Consider the following 18,639-nt stretch of genomic DNA (forward strand, 5'->3'; position numbering starts at 1 on the left):
CCAAATCACCTTGCATAGAAAATAAAATATAACTTTAAGCCCCTGCATACATTTTCATAATAGCCAAGATTTCAAATGGACTATCTGCTATAATAGTAAATATGAGCAGTATTACTACAGCGTGTTTATAACCAAATATTGTTGTGCAGAGAATAAGTGCAAGCTGAGACCTGGGTTCAAGGTAAATTCAGGTGTGGATTTATTGATCAAGTGCTCGACTGCCTGGAGTATAAATTCAAATCAGGCAGTCCCTAACTGGGCTACAAACAGCGCTTAACAAAGACTAAAACCACAAAAACCACAGCTGGGGAGGTGAACTAGCATAAGAATGATGCACAGACGCCAAGAATTGTCTTTAGTTAGATCTATAGCTCAGGGCTAATTTAGGAAGATGGTGCAAGGGCACAAGGGTGCAACTTTTCCTGGAAAGTGGTCCCTCCCAGAACAGGGTGGAGGGTACAGGGTGGAAGGTCTCTGGGTAATGGGGACAGGCTAGGGGTCCTGTTCTGGAAGGGTGTGGGGACCCAGCTTCATAAGATAAACTTGTACCATAACCCCAGGACTGATCCTTGTACATAGTGATGATATACAAAGGCTAATTCAGGAAGTAGGGGGTTAGGGAACTATGCCTTGGGCAATACCCAAGACTAGGCCTTAAGCTGTTTCAGGCTATCACAGGGTGTAGGATAGAGACAAAGACAAATATCAAGGGGCTTAATGCTGGGCTCCAAATCAGGTGGCATGGGATTTGGGTTTGGGCACAACAACACAACAGTTTCAAATTTATCACATCATCCTTTTTTAAAAAACCCAATTCATATACAACAAAATTCAGTTTGACAATTTAAGAGAGCTTTAGAAATACAATACAATTTGGAAATACAGAATCAATTGCATTACCAGAAATTATGGATATTACTTTTGGCATTTAAAATCCATTTCAAATTATCAGATATGGAAGAATTACCTTAAATTAGAATATTGTCTCTAACATACGCCAGTCCTTGTTTTAGACACTTTACAATCATACTGCCAAGTAACAATATATAAACATTTTAATTACATATCTATCTATCTATCTATCTTTTTTTTTAATTCCAATACTCCTGGTCTTTTAAAAGACCATATATGGCTGTATGTTCCCAGCTCTGTATAATCTCTTTCCTACTTCTTTAAAATAATCTGGAGTCCTGTCTCCTTTCAGAGACTTCAAATAAAACTGCCTTAGGCATTTCAACTCCTTACTTCTATTCTTATTAGAAGTTTGCAAAAAGTTTCAATCAAATTAGCTGAAGGGTTTGGCCCAGACAAAAAGACCTATGGAATTTGAACCAGGTGTAGCCAACTTCCCTTCCAAGCAGACACCTTGAGAGCTTAATAATTAATTGAACCAATATCTTTTACCATATTCAGTACCCATACTAAATTCAATAAAACCATCCCATTTATACATCCAGAAAGGTGGATAGACATGATCCCTTCTAACTTTCCATAACTTGGTCTGGTGGTCATCAAATCAGGCTACAAATTTTCACTTTCCAGTCTCTGACCTAGCCCTCTTTTCAACATCCCCAAAACTTCTCAATTAGGATGGGGGAGGGAGTGGCTAAAGAGAACATGGGCCTGAGAGCACATAGCTTGCTACTGTTCCACCCCATCTAAATTATTTCTTTTTCTATTCTACCTCCCCAGGTGGGTGCTATAGACCCTTCCTGCCAGCCTCCCAGGCTGCTTTCAGCACAAGCTTTCTTTCTCTATGTCACTTTGTGGAGTCATATTTTACAGGTATTGGAGGTTGTTGGATCTGGAGCCATGCAGAGCTCCTGTTTTTACTCTGCCATCTGGGCTATTCCCCGTGGGACTCCTTTATTTTACTTCTTCCTGCTATTTTGCCCTCCTATTGATGAGGGATGGCTCCCAATAGGTTCAACGGGGACTCTGATCTTATCATAAGACCAGAGCTTGCGATTCAGTCTGGAAAGAATTCAGTAGGCCTAAGCAGACTTGGAATCAGAGTTGAAAAAGTTTATTATACGCTTACAGCAGGCAAGGATCCTTAGGGGACCTGAAACCTTAAAAGGATAGAATTAGGATTTATATAGAATCATTCATGGTAGAACCTGTGCCAATTATGCTAACTAGGTGATTAAGGGTGGGATTAGGGAGGAGTTAAGGTGGGGACAGTGTAATGTAACTGTGCAGGTGTATTGCCCATGATTCACTGGGAAAAAGCCCAAGGGGGGGCTACCTAAAGGTGTGGTTTTAGGCTTGAAAATGTCACTAAGGGGGCATCCAGGTAGCACAGCGAGTAAGAGCACCGGCTCCAGTGTTGAGAAGACCTGGAGATCGAATCCCGGGCTCAGACACTTAGCACCCACCCAGAAACACCTGGCCGTGTAACCTTGAGCAAGTTACTTAATCCCAATTGCTTAGGGTTGGCCAGGTGGCGCAGAGAGTAAGAGCACCAGCTCCAGTGTTGGGATGACCTGGACCAAATCCAGGCTCAGATACTCAGCACCACACCTAGAAATAACTGGCCGTGTAACCTTGAGCAAGTTACTTAACCCCACTTGCTTTAAAAAAAAAAAAAAAGAAAATGTCACTAAGTCAGTAAGCAGTCAAGGGCTGATGGAGAAGTGCCCAGTCTGCCACCCATTAGTGTCATGTTTGACAAGATTGATGTCTGGGAACCAAGACTAACACAGACTCAGGGGATAATGGGCTAAGGAGTTAACCCAGAGATAGGGCCCTGAAGGATTCATTGAGGTAGCCAAGGAGTCAAACAAGAGACAGGGCACTGAAGGATTCATGGGGGCAGCGGGACACTATAAAAGGGGGAGATAATAGTTGCCTAAGCTAGAATGTTTATAGATACTTTTGTGAAGGATTGATAGGTATAGCTTGTTAGTGTTTCAAGGCTGAGATAAACAATCCATGAGTTGTTGCTGGGCACAATTAATGCTTTGAAGCCGGGGCAGGGGGAGAAGGGACAGAGTTAATGCTCTGAGACTGGGAGCGGGGGGGAGTGTGATTTTACAAACTGGTTTTACAGACTGATGTTACAAATATAGATCCCAAGCACCGCATCATTACAAAACCCACCCTATCCCCACCCTACCCCCCACCAAGGATCCTTCCCTTATCTTCCCATTCCCATTAAACACACTTATAAGACCCCCTTTAACCTATGCCATACCTTCCCCTCTAGAAATCCCTCCCTATCATCTCCTCCCATTCCCTTAGCATTTTATTTCAAAAAGAAATCAAACACAAAAAGAAGTTTAGAAGACTTTTGTTCTCTTCTAGATATATATGTATTGTTTTTTATTGAACTCATTCCCAATGGAAGTAGGTTTCCAGAACTAACAGTCCTCCTCCCCCATCTAATTCCTCTGTGTCCACCCTTCCTCTGGCGCCTCATTTGTATGAGATAATTCCTCTTTTTAGCTGTTCCTAAACAGCTTTATTGTTAAAAATCATATTATACTCAGGTCTACCCTAATCTTTCTTTTGAACAACCCAATTACTGATAACAATCTTAGACAAAGTTTTGACATTTTACATAGCTAAACAGTCTGTTATTATCGAGTCCCTTTTAGTTAGTCTTTGGTGTGGACTTATATTCCTCTTGGCTCTTTCATGTCAAATCTTCTATTAAGTTCGGTTGTTTGTTTGTTTTTTTAACAAAATCTTGAAAGTCTGACAATTCATTAAATATCCATTTTTTTTTTCATTCAGCATTATGCTTACCTTTGCTGGATATGACATTTTCATACAGAAGCCCAGCTCTTTTGTTCTTCAATATATAGTGTTCCAAGGCCTGAGGTCTTTTAGTGTCACCACTGGTGGGTTGTGTGACTCTAATCGTAGCATCACCATATTTAAATTGCTTTTTCTTTTCTTCTTGCTCATAGTACTTTATCCTTGACCTGGGGGTTTCTCAGTTTGACTATGATATTCCTATGTGTTTTCCTTATAGGATCTCTTTCAGGTAGTGATTGGTGGATTTTTAAATTTCCATTTTCCATTCATGTTCTGAAGCTTCAGGACACTTTTCTTTAATTATCTCATGTATTATTTTTTCAAGATTCTTTTTTGGGTCATAGCTTTCAGGTAATCTGATTATTCTTACAGTTTCTCATCTTGATCTGTTTTCCAGATCAGTTGTTTTTATTTTGCTTTTTAAAAATTTCTTATTTATATATTTATTTTTAGTTTATAACATTCAGTTCCACAATTCCTTGAGTTCCAGATCTTCTCCCACTTCTCCTCTTCCCCACCATGGCAGCACACAATCCAATATAGGTTCTACAAATTTAGCTGTGTTCCTTATGAGATGTTTCACATTCTCTTCTACTTTTTCATTCTTTATATTTTGTTCTATTATTTCTTGATCTCTTATAACTTCGCTAGCTTCCTCTTGCCCAATTCTGATTTTCAATGAGTCATTTTCCACCTTAAGATTCTGGAACTCCCTTTCTACTTGATTGACTTTTTTTTCATAATCTTGGGGTTGGTTTTTTTTTATTGTTCTTTTTTGTTTCTTTGTTTTTCCTCAACATTTATCATTTGATTTTTAAATTATTTTTAAAGTTATTTTATGAATTATTTTTTGGGCAGGTGACCATTTGATCTTACTCCCTGGGGTAGAAGAGGGTTTCTTTGTTTCAGCATCCTCCTCTGAAATTGAACTCACCCTAGTCTTCTCTATTCCCAAAGGTAATTCTCTATGGTTGGTTCTTTCTCCTTGGCCTTCTCATTTTTTAAATTTTATTTGTAATTTTTTTTGTAATTGCCTCTAGTACTGCGGTATGGGGGATGGTATCTGTGGTCTCAGATTCTCCTTCAATTCTCACCTCTTTCCTGGAATCCAGACCAAGACTTCCAGCCTCCTGTAAGCATCCACAGCCCATGGCTTCTGCCCTCACCAGCCGTGTTCTGGCTCCTTCTTGCCCCCACCACTCTCAGCACCACAGCTGGGTCTGGCCTTCATTGTCAGCAGAGGAGCCCTCCATCTTCCCTGGCTCAGATGCCCATGTCCCCTTACTATCCTGAGGGTAAAAGTTCCTGTGGCTGGGGCTGGGGCAGCCTTGCAACCCTGCCAACCCCAGGGTTTGCTGCTTGTTGTTTAAGGAGACATAGCCTGGAGGTGTTTACTCTTCACAGGGACCAAAACTCCTCTGGGATTTTTCTTCAGATCTTCTCTGATTGTCCCAGGAGGACCCCTGATATATGCCTCTACTCATATTTATTTCTTCCTTTCTACATTGTGCTGCTTTATCTCATTTGTGGGGAAAATCTGAAGAGTTTGGGATTTTCTGACCTACTTCACCATCTTCCAGAGAGAGAATCCTCTCTGCATATTTTTCTTGATTAGGTCCTTTGGGAAGCCATCAACCAAAACTGAATTAAATGTTAAAATGTTTCTTGGTTTACTATGATCCAGCCCTGAGCTAGAATTGAAGACAAAGAGGAAGCGATTATAAAAGTCAAAGACTATCGGGCCAGAGTTCCAGTGGCAAACCTTAATCTTACTCTAGTCTAAGGTTCTGGAGAAGTTTTTAGTAATGGCTTCCACAAGGTTTTGACTAATCTTTTGTGCCTTGTCAAAGTGTTCCTTATTAGGCAGGGCCTGATCAATATCTTCAGGGGATGTTTCTAATCAGCCACTCTACAACAATGTCCTACCTCCCTGGGACCCACCAGAACCTGTATTAGTTGGTAAATGTTGGGGATACTGGGCATATAAGCAGACAAAGCAAATTAGAATTCTTATGCAAGACTACTTGGGTCTTCCTGGACCTCTGGAAACTCCTTGGTTATAGCTGGAAGTTCAGCTTTGGTCCAGAGTGTAAAAGAGTAAAAGCAATCTGGTGTTATTATCCTTCAGACCCTCCCTTTTTTATCTTTTTTTTTTTTTTTAAAGCAATTGGGGTTAAGTAACTTGCTCAAGGTTACACGGCCAGGTGTTTCTGGGTGGGTGCTAAGTGTCTGAGCCCGGGATTCGATCCCCAGGTCATCCCAACACTGGAGCTGGTACTCTTACTCGCTGTGCTACCTGGCTGCTCCTCTCCCTTTTTTATCTTAAAGGGAAGTTGGGGCACAGGGGCCAAAGCCTCAGGGGCCCACCCTGAGGAGAAATTCCCCTTTTCTGTTGCACCTGACTCTCAGAACAATGCCAATTAATACAAGTGTCAGAGAAGACACTGCTCTCTGGCAAGTCCCTCCCCCACCACAGATCTATACTCTGTCCTTGACTTTCCCTGTCCCCCACATTTGTCTGGACATCTCATGTCCATTCTTTCCCACTCCCTCCTCCCAGGACCAATAGGCTTCTCAAGCATCAGATCTCCTGGTGTCATCCAGGCTAAGGTCCTCATCTCCCTTTACCCACAGGGACTTTCATCAGTAGAAGTCCGTGCCAACTCCAAAGTAAGGCCTCTTTCTTTTGCCCCTTTGTTAGTCTCCCTCCTTCCTCTCTACTCACTCCCCTCTCTCGGTTCTCTGTTGGACGTCACAGAGGTCACCTTCCCCTCTTTGCTAGCCCTCCATCTGGTTCTGGAGCACCACTACCTTCTTTCTACCCCCTGCTCCCATCCCCACAACAAAACAAAACAAAACATTCATGAGAAGCTACCTCGATGTCACCTCTACCAGACTTCTTCTATCTGCCTTCTCTCCTCTCTTCTCCTCTGCCCTTATCTGAGGCTGTTCTTCCCAAAGGAGTGTGCATTTTGATTGTGGATAGCTACCTAGTTACTCGCTGGCCAGATTTCTTTCTCAAAGACCAAGCTTTAAACCCCTTTTCACTCTGGAGATCGTAGATTCCACAACAATAGGTCCTGGCACAAGTACCCCTTAATGGCTATGTTTTGGGCCTTCCTGACCCGGAGAGTGACTATAAATATTAACTGTTCCTCCATTGGCCAGCAGCCCTGAGGGTCTTCCCCTCCCAGCTTGATTCTTTTTTTTTATTAAAGGGGCCATTCAAGGGCTCAGACTCCGGAATGTGCCTGATGCCAGGTCCAGTGGGCTGGAGAACTTGGATTTGGTAGGAGATTTGCATAGCCTGAGTGGTCCCTCTGAAGGCTGATGGCTTGAACCCTGAAGGAGCCAAACCTGGTAAAGAGGTTAAGCAAATGAAGACCAAAGAGGCACCAAAATAGTGTAGAAAAAGGACAATTTCCTCGGTTGGAATTAAAGATGACTATGGCAAGACCAAAGCACTGTCAGACATCCCCTTCCTTTCCAATTTGCTTCATGGACTCATAGCATGTGGAAAGCAACAGCAGCCACAGAGTCTAGTAGGTTTCAAAAACAGGCAACACGTCCCAAAGCCTGCTCTCTCCTTCTGCCATCCCAGAGAGAAAGGTTTTTCTGGATTGGGCAAAGCTAATGTCAGAGTCGGGGTCAACTGAGTTTTCAAAGTCTCAAAAGCTTTCCCCTGGTCTGGGCCCCACTCTAGACAGAATAAGTCAGCAATTAATGGTGGCAGTTCCTCCCAGGCCTTGGCCTAACTGGATATACATTGAGGTGGGGGAATATTTTAGATTCTAGGAGCTGAACAAATGCTGGGGTGGCAGACGTAGCTCACCCAGGAATTTCCTGATCCCCCCAAAATGACTCAACTATCCCTCACACTTCCAGGAGAACATGGGGAGATCTGGGAGGCTTAGCTAGAGAAAATTGGCTTCTCAGTTTCCCCATCAGGCCCCTTCCCAACAAGGGGACAGGATAAGAGCAGAGAATAAGGAAGGACTGTTCAAATAATAGATACTCAAGTAGGTGGGGTACTGGGTATGTCTGGAGACATCCCTTAGTTTCCCCTTCATTGCCCCTGACCTGAGCAATCAAGGGGAGGGTAGAACCAATCAAACAGAAAATTTAGCCATAATAAAGTGGGTAACTTTACCTTCAGCCTCAGTCTTTGCCCAGGGTTCAGCAAGATATGGAGAAAGTGGGAGCACTGCCAAGCCCCAGGCTTCCCCATCACTCCAAGGCTTGAGAAGACTGGAGGACAGAGTATTACGAGGTGACTACTGCTTTTCCAACCTTGGGGACAATCCTTCCTCCAACGTCCCTCTTGGTCAGATGGGCACAGTTCTAGAGGTATTGGTTCCTAGGGCTCTCTCTGGGGGGTGCCCAGGAGGGGCACTCCTTGGACCAGTGATCCTCCTTGTGGCATCCAAAGCAGGCTTCCCCACTGCCCAAGTGACTGGGCTTGCTCCAAGGGTATGCCTTGGAGGGGCTTTTCCTGGCCATGGCAGCAGCCAAGAATCAAGCATGTTCTCTGTCTCTGGTTTGTTCCATTAATTCTTTCTCCTCGGCTGTAACTAGTTCTCTGTTGTTAAAGACTCCAAAGGCTGTCTCCAGGAATTGGGCCTGAGGTGTTTGAGGTCCCAGTGCCTATTTTTGCAGTTTCCTCCTAACATCTGGGGCAGACTGATTAATGAAATACATGTTAAGGATTGCTGGCTCTTCTATAGAGTCAGGATCTAAATTTGTATACCTTTTAATAGCTTCTACCAGTTGGTCTTGGAAAAGGGCGTGGTTTTCCTTTTCTCTCTGAGCAATTTCCCTAATTTTCAGATAATTTACTTGCTTTTCAAATGCAGTTCTTAGGCCTTCTAACAGGCAAAGTACCAAATAGTCTCTTTTCCCTCATCCTCATATGCTTGACAATCCCATCCTGGGTCACTAGTGGGAACAGCAGCTACTCCTGGGGGTTTTTTTTTGTGGGGTCATCGCTAGCCAAACAATCCCCAAATTTTGGGGCTTGTTCCAAGATTCTCCCCTTCTCTTCAGTGGAACAACAGGTAGAGATGAGAATATGCAAATCTCCCCCAAGAAAGCTCAGATTGTAGGGATGTCTCTAAAACCTTTAGTAAACTTTGTGAGATCTTCAGAGAACCTTCACATTTTTTTAACTTGAATAAGATCCAAAATGGAGAATGGGACATTCACTCTAGTTGTCCCACTGGGAGAGACAGGCACTTCCCTTAGAGCAAAAAGCCCTGAAGGTGCTGTGGGGACAGGGGCTTGGGAAGGGAGATAGGAAGTCCCACTTCCTGTGAGGGAGTGAGTGGGGGTGCTGGCTGAACTGGATTAGACTGCAAGACCAGGGATCCAGCTGGCAAGGGGGAAGGTCAGCTGGCACATGAGGAAGGAAAGGGGTCAGAAGAGGAGATAGCCCAAAGGCTGCTGTGGGGGTAGGGTCTGAGGTCTAAGTGGGTGACACCTGGGGGGGAGGGGCTGCAGAGGGAGATGCAGGGTAGGAGATGTGGATGGTATAGGAGGCAGGAAATGAGTGGTGTTGGGCTAGAGGAAAAGGGAAGGAAAACCAAGGGGGAAAGAATTGGGGGGGGCAGGAGAAGGGGCTGGGGGAGCTGCCGCTGTGAGACCCCTGACTGGAACCTGAGCAGGAGTCAACAAGGGGGACTGGGGCTAAAGCCCTGGGGGCCAAAGGAAGGGGGTCATTTAATTGGCCCCCTTTGTGGAGAAGCTCTAGCTTCAAGTATCTCACAATCTTTCCTGAGAACCTGTTCTTAGAGAGTTCACAAAAGGCCATTATGTAGTTAATTTCTATCCATCTTCCCTCTCTGCAACAGTATAATTCTAACTGCAAGAGAGTATCATCTTTTAAACTCCCCAAAACAGACCTGGCTTCATGGTCCTCTAGGTGATACCAAGGTCAAACGATGCTGCAAAAGAACATCAACCTTTTCTTTTAAAGATTTTTAGAAAAACTACATTTTCCCCAATGTTGTAAAAGACAACTGAAAGGCAAACTTTTAGACACTAAAAAGGATTAACCCAATATAGGTGTAGGGGCTGGAAGTCCCTTCCTCTATAAAACAACATCTGGGAGTAAGCCTCCTAAAACAAACTTAACGAACAAAACAGGAACACACTGACGTTTTAGCTGAAGTTTTCCCAATTCCTTAGATAACTGAAAGAATCAGGCTTATAATTCCAGATGGGGCATCTGTCCTTGTCCTCCATGCTTCAGAAGCTGTGCCCTGGTCCATGTCTTCCAACATAACCAAACTGGACTGAGAACCTGAGAGTGTGAGGCTGAGCACGAGACAGGCTCCTAGCTGTCTGACCTAATGGGACCTGAGAGGTCAGGACCAAAAATGCATCAAGGTACACAGAGAGCAAGCAGAGAATATGGAGTGAGAGAGAGGCTTACTTACCTTCCAGTCCTGGCTGGAGAACTGGAGATTGGCAGTGTTTTCTGGGGTCAGGGAACCATAAAGTGTTGAGGATTAGGGTTTAGGGGTGCTCAAGACCCCAACATACCAACACGCCCAGTCCTGCTGAATGAATTTGACTCAAGTCTTCTCTCAACCAAAGGAAAGCAAAGTTTATTAAAGGTTCCCCATAATGGGTAGACTCTTAAGGAGCCTAGGTTTCTATGATGCTTGAATTGGACAAGCGGCCAGAATGATCTGACACAGTGAGTCTGTGCTAGATAATTCTCAGCTACCTCAGGAGGCAAGGTGGAGCTTATACACAGAAAGGTTGTGGGAGGAATCTAGGGGTGGTCTAGTGGAGGACTTTGGGGAGGGTCTTCAGGAGGAGTCAATGAGGTCAGACTCCAGTGATGAGAGATTAGGGTGGGAAAGAGCTGGAAGCTGCCTGAAGATGACAGACAGACAGTGGAGGGCTAGGCTAGTTTAAGGGTGACAGATTTGGGCATAGATATCTTGGGAAGATCAAGGGTGGGGAGTAGCTGGACACTGGGGAGCTAGGCTAGTAACAGAGATCTGGGTCTAGTGATAATGAAGGTTTATGGCCTCAGGCTAATGCCTCATCAAGTGGGAAGATTCAAGGAGAGCTCAGGGGGGTTCCCAGAGCCTGTACCCCATCAAGCATTATGTTGGAATGTTATGTTGTTGTGAATATTGTGTTTTAGCTCCTTGAAAGTCGTACTTTAGTTTATTGCTGAAAAAATAGAGAGGTCATTATACTATGCAATTAGATCCTTAGTTATTCACAACAGCAGTCCCCAGGAGAGCTGCTTGTGATTGCCTTTACATTTTAGTTAAGGCCTCTTTCATTTTAACTTCAGGCTGACTTCCAAACCCCATGGCTCCTCTTCTGTCTGAGAAATCAAACACAAATCAATAGTAAAATCCTTTTTCAGGACTTCTGTCTAAGAGCAACAGACAGGGTGCTTCTGTCTGACAGGACAGACAGTGTTACACAGTGTCAACATCACAAACCTTCTCTTCCTTTCTGCCTGCTGCCAGCTCTGCTCAAGCTTTTCTCAGCTCTGCTCCTCTTCGGCAGGCTCCTCTGACCGTGGGCCCCATGTAATTACATGCCATCTCTTAAGGGCAGGAAAACTCTTCAAACTCTCCTACTGTGTTTCCCCGATAATAAGACACTGTCTTATTAATTTTTTTGGACAGAAAAACACCAGAGGGCTTATTTTCAGGGGAGGGCTTATTTTAATGAGCATTGACAGCAATTTTAATAAACAGGTAAATGTGAACAAAAAAAATGTACGTTTATTCAATAAGCAAATCACTGGGGAAGAACAGGATGACGCGCTCACTGCTACAGCTCTGATTGGATGCAGCTCACAGCATGCATTTCAGGGAGGGGACCGTGCATACAGAGGGTACCCTAATGTAGTGTGTAGTGCAGGGGATCACCTTCACTACAGTAGCAATCTCAACAGGGCTTATTTTCGGGGGAGGGCTTATTTTAGAGGAATCTTAAGGGGAGGGCTTATTTTCGGGATAGGTCTTATTATTGGGGAAACACGGTAGGCCTATTAAGGGCACAACATTGTATACTGTGTGCCACAAAGACTTGATCCAATCCAAGGGGAAGCTGAAACAAGCAGGAAAGCATTACTGTGCTGGCCATTACAGGGGGACAGGCCGTGATTGGGTCACTCTTACTCCCAGACCGGCCCCAGCCTTGGGCAATCCAAAGGATCTCCCCAGCCCCACCCCAGCCTGAGCAGAACCCAATGGGCCTCCCCAGGGGGCTGAGGTCCCAGCCCTAGTCCTCAGAGGCTGATGGGATCTAGTGAGAATGAGGAAATAGAAGGGACAAACTGGCTGTTGAATAATCACTTCTCCCAACTGCAATAGCTGCTCACAGCTCTTTTCAGGGAGCCCCCTGGCCCCTTCTTCTCCTCCCAGTGTATTCTGCTTCCTCACACATCACCCCAACCCTCCCCCTCTGCCTAGGTCAGCCCTGCACAGCCAGGTCCCTTCTCTGCTGTCAAACTGGGACCAACAAGGCTTTGAGGGGCTTAGTTTTCCCTAGTTAATAATTTTGCTAATGATGGTTGCTGAACAACTAGGAAAGCACTTTGGTCCCGGGCAGTCTCTGGGGAACAAAGAGCCCTCCTGCAGGCCTCCCCAGGCCCATGTTCCGGGAAAAGCGAGTTCCCAGCCCGGGCCGCAGCATAGCCAAGTGCCGCCTGCCGATCTCCCTCAGCCTGGGGCCACGTGGATCGCGGTCCCTTCCAGCTTAGGAGGGGAGGGGCCAGGGAAGGGGGGAGGGACGGGGAAGGGGGGAATTGAATCTGGGTGGGGAGAGAGGGTGAAGAGGGGAAAAGGGGAGGGAGAGAGGAGGGGGGAAAGGGGGGATGGGGTAGGGAGTGGGAAAAGAAGGAGAGGGGGGAGAGGAGAGGGGGGACGGGCGCTCTAAGGGAGCGGTGGGCGGAGCCCGGGAGGATAGAGCCCCTGGGCTGGAGCTGGGAGGCCTGGGAGGAATCTGGGGGGGTCTTCCCTGGGAGAGGAGGAGGCCCTGGGGATACAGGAGAAAAGGGCTTATACTGGGGGCTGACGGAGGGCGAGGGGGGGGCAGTCTTGGGAGGAGGAGGCCCCTCCCAGAGCGCACTGGCGGGAAGGAGGAAGCCGGAAGCCCCTCTGCCTCCTCCCCAGGAGAGATCTCTGCCTCCTGGAAGCCAACTCTGGCCCTGCACGTCCCACCCACGTCCTGCCTCCTGCTGGCTGCAGGTGCTATTAGGTTTCGTCGTCTCTGACCTCAGGTGAGTGTCCTCCAGGGCCGCCAGGAACACACGTGCCTCCCTGCCCTGGCCACTGGAGGAGCCGCCCTCCCCGACTCCTCCAGACTCCCAGTCACTTCACCAGTGTCCAGGGTCCCTCTCCCCAGATTTCTCACTGGCTCACACTTTCCCAACCTCCAGACTTTGCCCACAGGACCCAGAAGTGCTGCTTCCAGCCTTCCTGTCCGGACCTAAGGACCCACTGTCTCCCTGCCCCAGCTCCTGCCCCCAGCCCCAGGTCCCTGTAGGGGTCCAGCAGCTCTGCCTGTTCTGAGAACCCCACCTTGGAGGCAGGAACCAGAGTTCTTTCCTGGACCCGCAGCTGGGGGCTGCTTCCCTTTCCTATCCCGGGGCTCCCTGTCTCCACGTTCCCTTTAGAGATTCGGAGCCTAAGCTTCATCAGGGGGTCTGAGGGGGGCTCCCTGGCTCCCAGTGAGATCACAGATCACAGTCCTCTGCCTTCCCCAGGCTCTGCCCCCTGGCGCCCCTCTACCCATAGGCGCCCTGACCTGCCTACCAGAAGTGGTTACAATGTAACAGCTCCCAGAGCCTGCCCTGCTCCCCTCCCCCAGGCCTGCTGCTGCCCTGCCCCCACTCCTCTGGGAGCCCTCAGATCTGTCCCCTGCAGGGGCTGAATCCCAGAGTGGGATTTCTCCCAGTCTCAGGCTTCCCTGGTCGTTCCCTGGTGGCTCCATCCCAGAGCCGGCCCTATAGAGCTCTGGCACAGGGTCCTGGAGGCTCTGACAGGTCTCACCCCTTCTGGGATCCCAGCCCCCTCTGCCTCTTGGGGCTCTGGAGGAGGATGGGGAGGGGAGAGGGCAGGACAGGAGACAGAGGGAGGGAAGGAGCCTCCCTGTTCAGACCCCCCTCATTTGCAGTCTGTCCCTCTCTGCTGCCTCCCTCCCTCCCTTCCCCTGAGGTCAGGGCCTTTCTAACCCCTAGGGGACCTCCCCCTCTGTAAACCCCAGCTGGGCAGCCTGCAGCCTAGGAGGAGAGGGGCAAGAGATCTCCCCTCTGGGATCCTTCTCCCTCCCAGCTCAGGCTGCAGAGGACCAAGGTCTGACCCCAGCAGCTATTGGGGCCAATCCAGACACCAAAGCTGGAGGGAAATTAGGAGATTTATTATAAGGTACAGCCAATAGCAGTGGCCCAGAGTGTGAGGCCCAAGGCAGTGAGCCTGGGATTCAGGTTCCAGGTGTGGCAGGCAGAGGTGGAGGAGGGAAGGAATTTCCAGGTGTCTCCAGGCTGTCTCCTGGGTGTCAGAAAGGCCTCGAACTGGGACATTCCATGACCATTTGGGAAGTGTGTGAGGAAGAGCTTTGGCTGCTGCTCCCCCTGTGGAGGGTCGGGGAGCAGGTCCCTGGGGCAGAAAAGGTCCAGGGATAAGGTGGAGGAGCTTTCCCAAAGGGAGTCACTTTGGTTCCTTTGCACCTCCACAGGGAGCCTGGATTCTGCAGGAATGGCCCCTGGGAGCAGCCCAGCCCCAGCCCAGGTGAGTGCAGCCCCTGCTCAGGCTTGACCAACACCAGCAACCCAGCCATTCCCATGGGCATAGAGGAGGGTCTGTGAGGCTGGAGATACCTGCCTAATGGATGGTTTCTTCACAAAAATAGGTGTGAAAATGATTCCAGTAATAACAACACTGCCCTGCTCCCATCTTCATATTAATCTTTTTCCATGGCACCCTTGATGAGAGATGATAGGTGTTTCAGGGAACCCAATGACCAGAGTCCCTTGGTGGGCAGTCTGGAATGAATTCAGTGCTTAAAGGAACCAGTATTTTTAACATCTGCTGTGCAGGCATATTGCCCATAATTCACTGGGAAATAGCCTGGGGGGGGGGAGGGGACTGCATGGAGGTGTGGTTTCTGGCTTGAATCCTCACCAAGACAGCTAGTGGTCAGGGCTGACTGAGATGTGTCCAGTCTGCCACCCATCACTGTCATGTTTGACAAGGTGGATATTGGGAGTATACATACGTCCCAAGCTAAGGGATCCAGGATGTGCATAATGGGACTGATAGGCATCCAGTGAAGGGTTCTTGGTGCAGCTGGCCATTACACTAAGGGAAGATAAACAGTGCGGGAATGGTTGCTAGGCAGAGTGCTGGGGGGCCGGGGAGGGGAAGGGGCAGAATTAATGCTCTGAGGCTGGGGAGAATTGTGATTTTGCAAACTGATTCGATTTTACAAATTGTGGTTCAAGCACAGGCACCCAAGCAACCCATCAACCTGGTGTCTTGAACACTGCCCCCCACCCCATACTGCCCTCCCAGGTCCTTTTTATGAGTCAGAGTTAAGTGACTTGCCCAGAGTCACACAGCTAGTAAATCTCAGGTGTCTGGGGTTGGATTTGATCCCAGATCCTGCTGACTCCATGGTTAGGGCTCTATCACATCCCATTTGTTTTTAACTTCCCCTTCATTGCTGCTGCCTGACAGGGGTGACCTTCACTCCTTCCTCTCTATCACCCAGGTACACTTTCTTTGCTCTCTTAGTGCCAGCCAGAAGCCCCTCCCCCTACTCACAGCTCCTCCCCCTCCTCTTTCTTCCTGGGGCCAAGCTCTTCCTTGTAGTGACTGAAGGTCCAGGAAACCCCTGAGTCTTGTCTGGGCAGGGCTGCAGCAGAGCCCTGAAGGCTCCCCCAGCTCCTGTCCTCGGCTGTGTGGTCATGGGAGCTGAAATTGTGCTCCTGGGGGTGCCAATGTCCTCTTGCCTCAGCTCACACAAGCCTCCCCAGGTCCCTTGGAGCCCCCCTTTACCAGTTCTTAGGTCAAGTCAATGAGAAAGGCCCTAGACACTCAAGCCCAGATTTCTGTACACACTGCTCTGGGCCATCCTGCTGAACCTGCGTGTCTAAAACCTGCCCTGGCACAATGACAGAATGATGGACAGCTTCTCTGCTGTTTAAAAGAGGCTCCTGGGCTTCCCACCCTTGCCTCGGTTGTCCTGTGCAAAAGGACTGGCTTCCCCTCATACCCTGTTACTGTGCAGATTGGCTTCCTGGTGGGATAATTTGGTCTGCCCTGTGCTGAGTGCCTGCTCTGGCAGAGACCATGAGAGCAACTAGGGGAAAAGGGAGGTTTGACAGAGTCAGGGCAGTATGTTGTTACCTCAGACAGCATCTTGGGACATCTCAGTCTCCCATAGGCTAGAGCAGGTCCTGGATTGACCTGGGAAGGGAGTAATGGAAGGAATTGACCCAGGGCAATACTCAGTTTAGATGATGAGGAGGAAAAATCAGACAGTCCCAGGTCATTCAACAAGCAAAAGGAGCTTTTTTTTAGGTGTAGCATAAAAAGGACGTTCCGTAATGGTGTTAGAGTTCGTTAGCTTAGCAACATGTCATGATGACTTCTCAGGATTGGTCATTGCGTTCATCAGACTTCCAGTGTGTGTATAACACATATGTATGAATACAGACCTTGGTGTCAGTCAAGGTCCACCTGATCCTTCTCCCACCTGCACCCTCCCCTACTCTGAGAACAGAAGAAAAAATGCCATTATGCAATGTAGAGTCATTCTGAAAAAACAAGCCCACCATGCTGTGCCCTAAAACACAGTTCTTCTCTTCCTGAGTCCTTCCCCTCAAGGTGGCAGGCACCATGTTTCTTCATCCTTGGCCCTCTGGAGTCTGGGTTGGTCCCTATGCTAATTCAAGGTCAATGCAATAGAATCCCTTTACATTTGTTAAATTTACTTATTCATCCATGCCCCATTTAGGAATAATTCCTCAGATCCTCTTTCTTTTCCACCTCAAAAAGAATTGATAAAAATGAAATTTCTTTTGTTTAGGCCTGATCCCTCCCATAATTTGTCTTCCTCCTACTTCCCACTCTTCTTTCCTTTTCCAGCTTTTCATTGGTGAATAAAATGTGTTTCTATATGTAACTTTGTGTTGTCTGTTCCCTTCCTTCCTTTGACCAGAGGACTAAGTTTAAGGCATCAGATGTTCCCTCCCACTCCCTCCTCCTTGTTTGTATAGATGTCTGCTCATGTCCGTCCTTGTGTGAGATACTGTTTCCATCCCCCCACCTCAGTGCATTCCTCTTCCTCTCCTTCCTTCTCCCTCCTGGGTCTTCTCTGATTTGATTCCCTCTATAAGCCCTGAGAGAGATCACAGAGGACACGTGTCACCTCCACACATTTTACACAAGCAGTTTATCCTTTATTGTTTTTTTACTCCCCTAAGCTAGTTTATCTTTTTATTTCTGATGTTTCTCTTCAGTTGTCTTTGAACTTCAAGGGCTCTGTGAAGTAATGGCCTTTTCATCCAGAATGCTGGGAAGGCCTTTCCTTAAGGGTCTTTCCCTCCACATCATTATGCTCAGTTTTGTTGGGTAACTTGTTACTCTGGGTTATAAGACTGTATCCTTTACCTTCTAGCTTGTCCTCTTCCAAGCTCTGTGCTCTTTCCATGATGGTTATTGCCAAATTGTGTGTGTTCCTGTGGCTGCTTGTTACTGTGACTGCTTAGGGTATTTTCCTTCTTCACCTGTTAGCTTTGTCTTTTTGGCAGTGGTGTTCCTGGGAGTTTTCACTCTGACATTTCTTTCAGGAAATGATCTGTGGTTCATTTTGACTTTCTGCTCTGGTTGTAAGATATCTGGGAAGTTTTAGGATTTCTTGAAATCTCACATGGAGGCTCCTTCTTTTAATGGCGTTCAGATAGTTTAATGTTATTTCTGTTTTCCTTCTCTTTTCTATGTGAGTATTTTAATGTGAGGTAACTGACATTTTCTTCTGGTTTTTTTTTCAACCTTTTGAATTTGTTTGAATGTTCATTTTTGCCTTGTGGCTTCTGCTTGTGCTGTTCCAAGTTTCAGAGAGGTTGTGGCTTGGCCTAAGTTTTGTATCCCTTGTACCAATCTCTTACCTCCTTGATTCTTTCTTCCTCCTCACTCATTCCTTTTCCATTTCTTTTCCCTTCAAGCACTCTCATTCCACTTACAAACATATTTAACTCTTATTCCAAAGCTTCCCGACATTCTGGGCCCAAGTTGTGTTTTTGGGAGGCAGTGCTTGGAGAGATGAGTCACTCTGCTGTGTTTGTGACTCTGTTCCTTTGCTGCCATAACCATTCATTATGGTGAGGCTGTTCTTCTTTTGTTGGCTCATTCTTCCAGCCTACTTCCTCTGCAGCACCCAGAGGGGAATGTCTGGGCTGCTCCTGGGGCTGCTTCCTTGGGGTCCTGAGTGTGCTGCACTTCCTTGTTTCATTCCCCAGGGCCTGTGGAACCAGGACTCCACTGCTTGGCACAGATTCCCTTGGCATAGATGGTTATGTGAGCTGGGCCTGGGTAGAGGGGGAGAGAGCTGCCAGGGGCAGCCGTCCTGTTGTACGTAGTTCCCTGACCTGGCTCTGAATCTTCTTGCCCTGTTACTCAGGATTTCATTGTGGGAATGCTCCTTGGGCAGGGTCTTCTGCTCTACACTTGTTCCAAGGGTCCACGGACCTCCCCTTTGCCCCCTGTGCCAACTTGGACCAAGGACTCACAGGTTTTCTGGTTTCCCCATCAGGATTTGGTCCTGTACATTGTCCAGATGTCTTAGCTGTTTGTGGAGAGCTCACTGCCTTGGCTCACACTCTCTCTGCATTGCCCA

General features: G+C 47.4%; 2 protein-coding genes across 2 annotated transcripts in view; both read left to right on the top strand.

The window, feature by feature from the left end:
- The window catches only part of LOC138168284 (zinc finger protein 420-like), a 771,269-nt gene that overhangs the window by 386,448 nt on the left and 366,182 nt on the right, over window positions 1-18,639 (top strand). Inside the window, exon 2 of the mRNA XM_069097350.1 lies at window positions 14,476-14,528. Within this exon, the coding sequence (XP_068953451.1) occupies window positions 14,496-14,528 (33 nt within the window). The 5' untranslated portion in view covers window positions 14,476-14,495. The remainder of the gene's footprint in view (window positions 1-14,475; window positions 14,529-18,639) is intronic.
- LOC138168287 (zinc finger protein ZFP2-like) overlaps window positions 14,470-18,639 on the top strand; it is a 273,297-nt gene continuing 269,127 nt past the window's right edge. Inside the window, exon 1 of the mRNA XM_069097359.1 lies at window positions 14,470-14,528. The gene's annotated coding sequence lies outside the window, so the exon portion shown is untranslated. The remainder of the gene's footprint in view (window positions 14,529-18,639) is intronic.

The sequence above is a fragment of the Petaurus breviceps genome, unplaced genomic scaffold (assembly GCF_028583685.1).
Source record: "Petaurus breviceps papuanus isolate PSGF00001 unplaced genomic scaffold, PetGlider_PUasm1.0 356, whole genome shotgun sequence".
NCBI classification, from domain to species: Eukaryota; Metazoa; Chordata; class Mammalia; order Diprotodontia; family Petauridae; genus Petaurus; species Petaurus breviceps.